At 39.5% G+C, this 7,539-nt stretch overlaps 1 protein-coding gene across 2 annotated transcripts in view; it reads left to right on the top strand.

The window, feature by feature from the left end:
- The first annotated feature begins 3,954 nt into the window (after positions 1-3,954).
- PPP2R3B (protein phosphatase 2 regulatory subunit B''beta) overlaps positions 3,955-7,539 on the top strand; it is a 35,438-nt gene continuing 31,853 nt past the window's right edge. For both annotated transcript variants that reach the window (XM_009281348.2, XM_009281347.2), the window contains exon 1: positions 3,955-4,265. In XM_009281348.2, coding sequence (XP_009279623.1) covers positions 4,119-4,265 — 147 coding nt within the window. In that variant the 5' untranslated portion in view covers positions 3,955-4,118. The remainder of the gene's footprint in view (positions 4,266-7,539) is intronic.

Here is a 7,539-nt window from a genome sequence, read left to right as displayed (position 1 = left end):
AGGGATTCTGTTAGGTTGCACACTGTTGCCATTGGGCTTGCCCATTCAGCCTTATTTAAACTGTCTCCAAAGGCCAAACAGGCTTTCTGTCATCTTGTTTCACATGTTACTGGGTTGAAGTCTGGACCCCAGCAACTAAAGGTTTTGTATGGCTGAATACATCTGTCGTGGTTTAACCCCAGCTGGCAACTAAGCACCACCCAGCCGCTCGCTCACTCCCCCCGCAGTGGGAAGGGGGAGAGAATCGGAAGGGTAAAAGTGAGAAAACTCGTGGGTTGAGATAAAGACAGTTTCATAAGGAAAGCAAAAGCCTCACACGCAAGCAAGGCAGAACAAGGAATTCATTCACTGCTTCCCATCGGCAGGCAGGTGTTCAGCCATCTCCAGGAAAGCCGGGCTCCATCAGACGTAACGGTGACTTGGGGATGTTCAGAGTGATGGCATTTGTCTTCCCACTTTCTCCTTCTTCCCCCAGCTTTTTATGCTGAGCATGACATCATACGGTGCGGGATATCCCTTTGGTCAGTTGGGGTCAGCTGTCCTGGCTGTGTCCCCTCCCAGCCTCTTGTGCACTGGGTGGGGTGGCGTGAGGAGCAGAAAAGGCCTTGACTCTGTGCAAGCACTGCTCAGCAGCAACGAAAACATCCCTGTGTTATCAACACTGTTTTCAGCACAAATCCAAACCACAGCCCCATACGAGCTACTGTGAAGAAAATTAACTCTACCCCAGCCAAAACCAGCACAACATCTTATTACATATTTAACTTAATGCTTGGATGCTTTTTTCCAAAGACTTGAGGTCAGTTTCCCATAATTCCCCAGTTCCTCTGAAGACTTTACATCTACTGTCAGTGCATGCTTCTGACAAGAAATGGCATTTTTGTAGGCAAATGCTTAAGGTTTTTTGAGGTATTCTTCAGGTTTCTCGTTCCTCCACATCATCCAAAATATTAGTGATCCTCATCTTTATCTCACTTGAATACTTTTGTGTTAAAGCCACATAAATATTACACTGCTATTGTGTATGTTCAGATCTCTGTTAAAGTGGTAAACTCTTTAGGCACAGTCCCTTGAGTCAGATCCATTCATATTGTGTATCTTTAGCTTTGGAAGGAAGCTCTGAGCATGCGTCTTCCCCTCTATTTATCTAGCTAATAATAAGCTGCCAGGATACTTGAACAGCTTCATGGCTGGCATCCAGCCCTTCACCCAGGAAAGGATTTTGCCATAACTTTCACTGGAGAGAATTCAGATTTAGAATAAATGTAACACTATACCTGAACACTCCTAGTTCCATCTGGATGGAAGCTGACTTTCCCTTTCCCCTGTGGCTAATTCATGACTGAAAAGGTTAAAACAGATCTTAGGGGGTTCTTGACCACACTGCTTTACAAATGCTTCTATCTCCTTAAATGTAGCAATGCAAAACCCTTTTCTGTTCAGGTGGTGAAAAGGAGGTGATGAATAGCTGCCAGTGCACTTATCCTCACAATGTATTGCAACTAAATGCTCAATTGCATGTAGATTCTTCATATATTGCAACCTGTGAACTTTTCACAACTAAACTGCATACAGGTATGTAAACGACCACTAGGTTTGAAACCAGAGTAGTGACAATAGTGCTAAAACAACATTAGGCTAACAATGGGATAGACTTAACATCTACCTCAGGCAGTGAAGTAATATTATGACAACAAAATACAGAATATTCATAATATGCTGGTTAAGTGGTGATGGACTCTGAGCTCCATTTGAAAAAAAAGAGGGAAATCTTGCAACTCTTTCCAAAATGGAGTTTAGAACACTAATTTCTTACTGAGGTTCCTTCAGCAGGTTCAGGTGAACTGGAGCTCCAGTCTTTTAGGTTAGCTCTCTGTGTGGCAGTTGGTCATCTTAATGACATACTGCAGCCACCTCAAACAAGACCGTGAATGTGGTAGTGAATGGGAGCGCATCACCTGGTGAAAAGGGGTGAAAATAGAAAGCAATTTAGGTGAGAAGATACCTTTCCTTACTTTAAGTAAGGCCTATTTTGCCTAACCTGAAATGCAGTCTGCCTTGCAATACAACCTTCCTGACCTTCCCCAAACATCTTGGTCTGGAATGGGTATCTGTTGCCAGAGCAGGATTCTTCTCCTACTCTAACACCTCAGTCCTTCGTCTCAAGTTCCAGGCATGCTGCTGTTGTGTGCTGCACGCCCAGCTCCCCGCTGGCTTCCCTGTGGCCCAAGGGTTATCACAGGTTAGTTGATTTGATCTTCCTAAAAGACAGTGAGTGACAGCCAGTTTTGCTTGATGCAGTTTGGTAGTCTGGTCATGTCAACCACAACATGTCTGACTCTTGCCTCGTCAATTCCTTTCTTGTTCTCCCATTTCCGAATGAAATAAATTTCTTCATAACGAGTTGCAATAAAGAAGCAGGTGGGGAAAACTGGATACTAAATTAAAAACAAGAAAATGGGCTTTTTGTCATCATTTTACTTTCTAACAGTGTGTGATAAACTGAAAAGGATCCAATTAAGACAAATCATGTCTCACTAGTACTCTTCCATAGTTTCCTTTTCTTCTTAATCTTTACTGTGGGGTTGTATGTAACAATATATTGTTACATGACAGCATGGCTATGAATGGATGAATAGGGCTAAAGATTATCGATAACACAGCGTGGGGGTAAAATAATGCAGTCCAGTAAGAGAAATCTCAAACTGAGTGGTGAAAGAGTTGTTTTAGTGTTTCTTGGGCTGTGTACATCTTTGTGTAATCAAGAAAGTGGCCTTATTGTAAAGCATGAGGGATGAAAACAAAGTAAGACTGGCCAGATCTTTCCTTTTATGCTGTTAGTAACTAAACTTGTGCATGACAAAGTACAGATAATAAATGGGCAACATACCAACATGTTAGAGGATTGGGGGGTGCTAAGAGTGTTCACAGCTTGAACTGGAATAGCGAGAGTTGCCATACCCATAGCTGTAATGGTGATACTTGAAAAAAATCTTCATCAAAATAGTAGCATTTCCTAAAGATTGCTATGGTAAGGGTATACCCATTTGAAATGTGAAAACTTCACCAGTTATCAATTAACGTACCTAAAACCATAAAGGAGGAAGGGTAGAAGGTCACTTTAATTTCCACAAAAGCTTATCAGATTTCTGTTTCTGGGAAGAAGATTGCTGTGGACTAAAACATGGCCTCACCCCCCCTAAAATGTATTTGATATTCAATAAACTGAAAATAGAGCAGAGTGGTTGCTGACTCTAACTTTAGTGCTATGGAAATGTGACAGGTATGCAATCTAGTATGTGGATGTTAATGTTTATAAATCTCCTATTTAAGAAAAAAAAATCATTCTGTCAACTTTTTCCAGATTTTGTTACGTTATTGATATTTCTAGTGTAGCTTTTCTGTAAAACATGATTTAAAGCAGCATTTCATTGTGGTAACATTTGCCTCATTTCCGCTACTGCTTTCTGCCTTAGCATTTGAATTATTAGATTCTTGCGATACAGTAACTTAGATCTAGATGACTATAAAAAAACCTATTTCATGAAGCTATGTGCGCCACTCTGAAAGTCTGTCTGCAGCTTTTTCTGTCCTTGCCTTCATTTTCCCAGTGTAATAGGGTTCCTGCTAAAGGACTGAAGAGTTAAAAGGAATTTAATTGCTGTGTAATAAGCCTTATTCTTTGGTGAGGTACTTCATTGAAGCTAGACAGTGAGTGTTTTGTGACAGAAGGAAAAGCTGAGGGGGATGGGAGGAGGAGGAAGCTACAAAATGACCATGGCTGGCCTCTCTGCATTCCTCTAAGGCTTGCTTTTTTTAAATTGGAAGCTGCTTTTATAGATGCTCCTCCAAACAGGTTTGTTTTTTTCCATACTGTCCCATTTAGACTTTGGAATGCATGTATGAAAGGGCAGGCCCCCAAAGTGACTTTCCAATCTGTTTTTGCGATTCCAGCCAAGTTCCCTTTAATGTATGGAGCAGGCGAAGTTGAGCTGACTCTCTTATAATATCACAGAACTCGGGCGCAGCTGCTGCTTTAAGTGGCACTGTGTGATAATACAACAAGCTCTGCTATTTACTGGGACTCAAGTGCCTGGACTGGCACGCAGAGACATTATATGAAATCCGAAAGCATGAGGATAAAGGAGATTTCTTTGCGGCAAGATCCTGATCTAAGAAAGGAGTTGGCATTACTAGCTCGAGGATGTGATTTTGTTTTACCTTCTAGATTCAAGAAGAGACTGAAAGCTTTTCAGCAGGTCCAGGTTTGTCTTTCAGTTCTTATACGATTAAGTTATTGTTGTCAGTTGTACCTTCACAGCCATGCAAATTGCAGGAAATACATGCAAGTTCTTGCTCAGCTAGCAGGATTTCGATAGTCTGTTCCATATGTGATGACTTTTCTGTGTTTTGGAAGACTGTGCAGGTAGTTTTCTACAAACAAAAAATGAGAGTTTACTGAAGCATGTAGCATAGATAAAGTACGATGTTTGCACGGCGGCATATGCAGTGGAAAGTTGGTGCGCTTAATGCTATTAAAGACTGTTTTCCTTAATCTGCATAATCATAATCTGCATGCATTTCCCCAGGGGTTTTAATTTACCTTTTACTGAAACGAGGCATATAAAATACACTGAAATAGTAAAGTTACAGCCTAACTCAAACATAACATGTTAAAAGGTGCTTTCATACTTACATGATGATCCTGAATTCCTTTAGATTATGTTTATTTTGGACTTTGTATTTGGATGAGATCAGTTGTTGCTACATGGTTCACACATGTGCCTTTGCTGTTTTGCAGCAGTGAGTTAAATCCACCATTTTAAAGTGAGCTCATAATTGAGAATAGAAGCATTTGAAACATACAATTAGAAGGAAAGCTACTTACAGAGTAAATGTTCAAAGAGATTATCTTTTGGGAGGGGGAAAAAGCGTACAACTGTTTTATTAGAGAAACTGAAAGTTGGTGTTTCCTTGAACGCACTTAACTTTAAGGCTTTTGGTGGTATGTGAAAGCATTAACTTTGTCCTTACCTCACCCTCACTTCTAATTAATGTACTAAAGATATATCAGTGATGGTATGTGTGACTTTTTTACCCTTTTTTAATTAAGGAAAGTTTAGCAGTTGAATAAAAATTACATTATCTTAGGATTTCTGGCTTTTAAAATAATTCTAAATATAGCCTGCTACTTAATTTTGAATTCAGTGCACTAGTGTCCCTTTCAGGTGACCTTCAAGAGAGGGCCATAGAGCCCTATGACCCTAAAAATGTGTTAGCCTTCTGTCTTCTACATTATTATTTCAAATTTGTTTCAGCTGAGCTATATAAGCAATGTTTATTCCTTTGTGCAAAGCAGAATGCAAGTGCTGACCCTGCTGCTTTATGCCATTCAGCATAAACTTGTGAATGAAAGGATTTTACAACTTGATTCTTTTGTGCTGAGCTGGAGACAGAGAAGGAAACTTGTTGACTAGAGACAGCAGGACAAGAAAATACTACCATAATTACCTAAAAGTAGCAGTTAATATTTAGGCACCTCAGAGCACGAGGCAAGTTTAGTCTAGTCATGGCATCGTCTTGTAAACAAACACACTATTACCTTGTGTGGTGCCCCTTAACTTGATCTGTCTTTCATCCAATGATAGTTGGATCACTTGTGCTTTTACAGGGCTTTTTTATGTTGAGCTAGAAAACATCTCAATGTAGTATGGTAATGCATATCTACTAGTAAATAAGTACTTTAGAAAACAGCTTGTCTGATCTGTAGGGTTTTTTCTCTTTTAGCATGCTGCCGACTATAAACTTACAATGCAGACCATGAACAAATATTTTTTATTTTTAACCAGACTTGCCCTTCTTGGGTAAATGGCAGTTGTAGAATAGTGTATGTTAAACCACGTAATTATATTACAGACAAAAGTCTGTGGGCAAAACAGACTTAATAGGAGTATAAAACTAAAATCTGATGTCTGTCTGCTGAATTTGATAGAAAGTATTCTATCCGAGGTTCCTTTTGTAAATGGTACTTCACTTCAGCGTCGTGATTTTAAGGAGACCTTTTCGAAAGTACCTTACAAAAACAAGATATGAGTGCTGATAACTGTTGGTATAGAAGATGGACATTCTTTACCTGATGCTTCATGTTAATACTAATTTCAAGTTGTCCTCATGGGTTAGGTGCATTTCAAAGAATAGCTATTCATCATCTACATAATCATTGAAGAAATTTCATGTTGAACTTAAAGATTGCTTAGAGCTTTTGTAGACTAACTTGAAAAATCTTTCTCATTTCAGTTGCTAAGCTTCATTGCCATTGGAGTTTACAAGCTCCGGTACCACTGTAATATTGGCTTTCAGACAGAACAGTTCAGGAATATGATGTAAAATTAGAATGCTAAAATCAAGCAGAAATGGAAGCCAATCTGTTTTTCTGTACTTTTACTACACTCTTAATTTTTCACATCCATGCAGTTTCTGTAACTTGTTAAATGGCAGATTCTCCTTGAGAGGTTTAGTGTTATTAAAGCTAGCCTCTTAAAATAAAAACTGAGTAATGGTGTTGGATGAGATAACATGTGGCTCAACATCTGCTCTGAGGTGGGTTGGCGTGCCTGGGACTTCCACAGGTTCTAGGAATTCTAAGGCAGTGGCTTTTTGCATAGAGCCATGTAAATAATCTGTGTAGGTAATCCCCTGTGTTTTGGAAGGGGTGGTCATTGGAGCATAGCAAATCAAGTTTCATGAAAATCTTTAAATAGACAACCAGTAGTGAGGTGGGTGGCTCTGGAAAGTGGTGGAGCAGGCTGTTTCTCAGTGGTTGCATTTGTTAATGAAAATTGATAAAACTGAGCAAAATGGGGCTTTCTGGAAAGATCAGTTTCTCAAAAGGAAGATAACACAATACACAACTGTTGAAATGTTCTCTATTACTTTGGGGAACTGAATTTTTAACTAGATAACTGCATAAAACTCAGTAGAACTTCAGTCTGTCTTCTCCTGATGTTGCTTGTAAGAAAGACCTTTCTTAGGTAATTTAACACCTACGGAATATAGTGTACTGGAAATGCAGCACTTGAAGAGGCACCGTGTCCATCTTGCTGATCAATTTCTCTGGAACTTTGGAGGGAGAAGAAGCTATCACCGTGTCAAATGTACTGGCAACTGAAAGATGTGAACCGAAAGACTTATTACCTGCTGATAGCTTAGCAGAGTGTTTTAGCCATCAGCTGGTGACATCCCTACCTGTCAGAGCTGGAATATAAGCAGCATCATTACCCAGGCTATGTGAGGAATATATGTCTGAAGTTGGAAACAAAATGATAACGGAATAAAATACATCTGTGTACAGTGACACACATACCCATGTAACTCAGTGTTAGCTAAACTAGGAAAACAGGTATTTTTTGCTAGAGGCCACATCACCTTGTAGAACAGTTGAGTTCTAACTTTAAAACTAGACTTTTTAAAAGTCAAACAAATTTGTGCTGAATGTAATGATTTAAAAAAAAAAAGGGGGGGGGGGGGGAATGGGTTTCA

Source organism: Aptenodytes forsteri, unplaced genomic scaffold (genome assembly GCF_000699145.1).
Source record: "Aptenodytes forsteri isolate BGI_AS27 unplaced genomic scaffold, ASM69914v1 Scaffold212, whole genome shotgun sequence".
In the NCBI taxonomy this organism is placed as follows: domain Eukaryota; kingdom Metazoa; phylum Chordata; class Aves; order Sphenisciformes; family Spheniscidae; genus Aptenodytes; species Aptenodytes forsteri.
The sequence above is the reverse complement of the archived record's forward strand: the minus strand, read 5'-3'. Positions and strand labels throughout refer to the sequence as shown.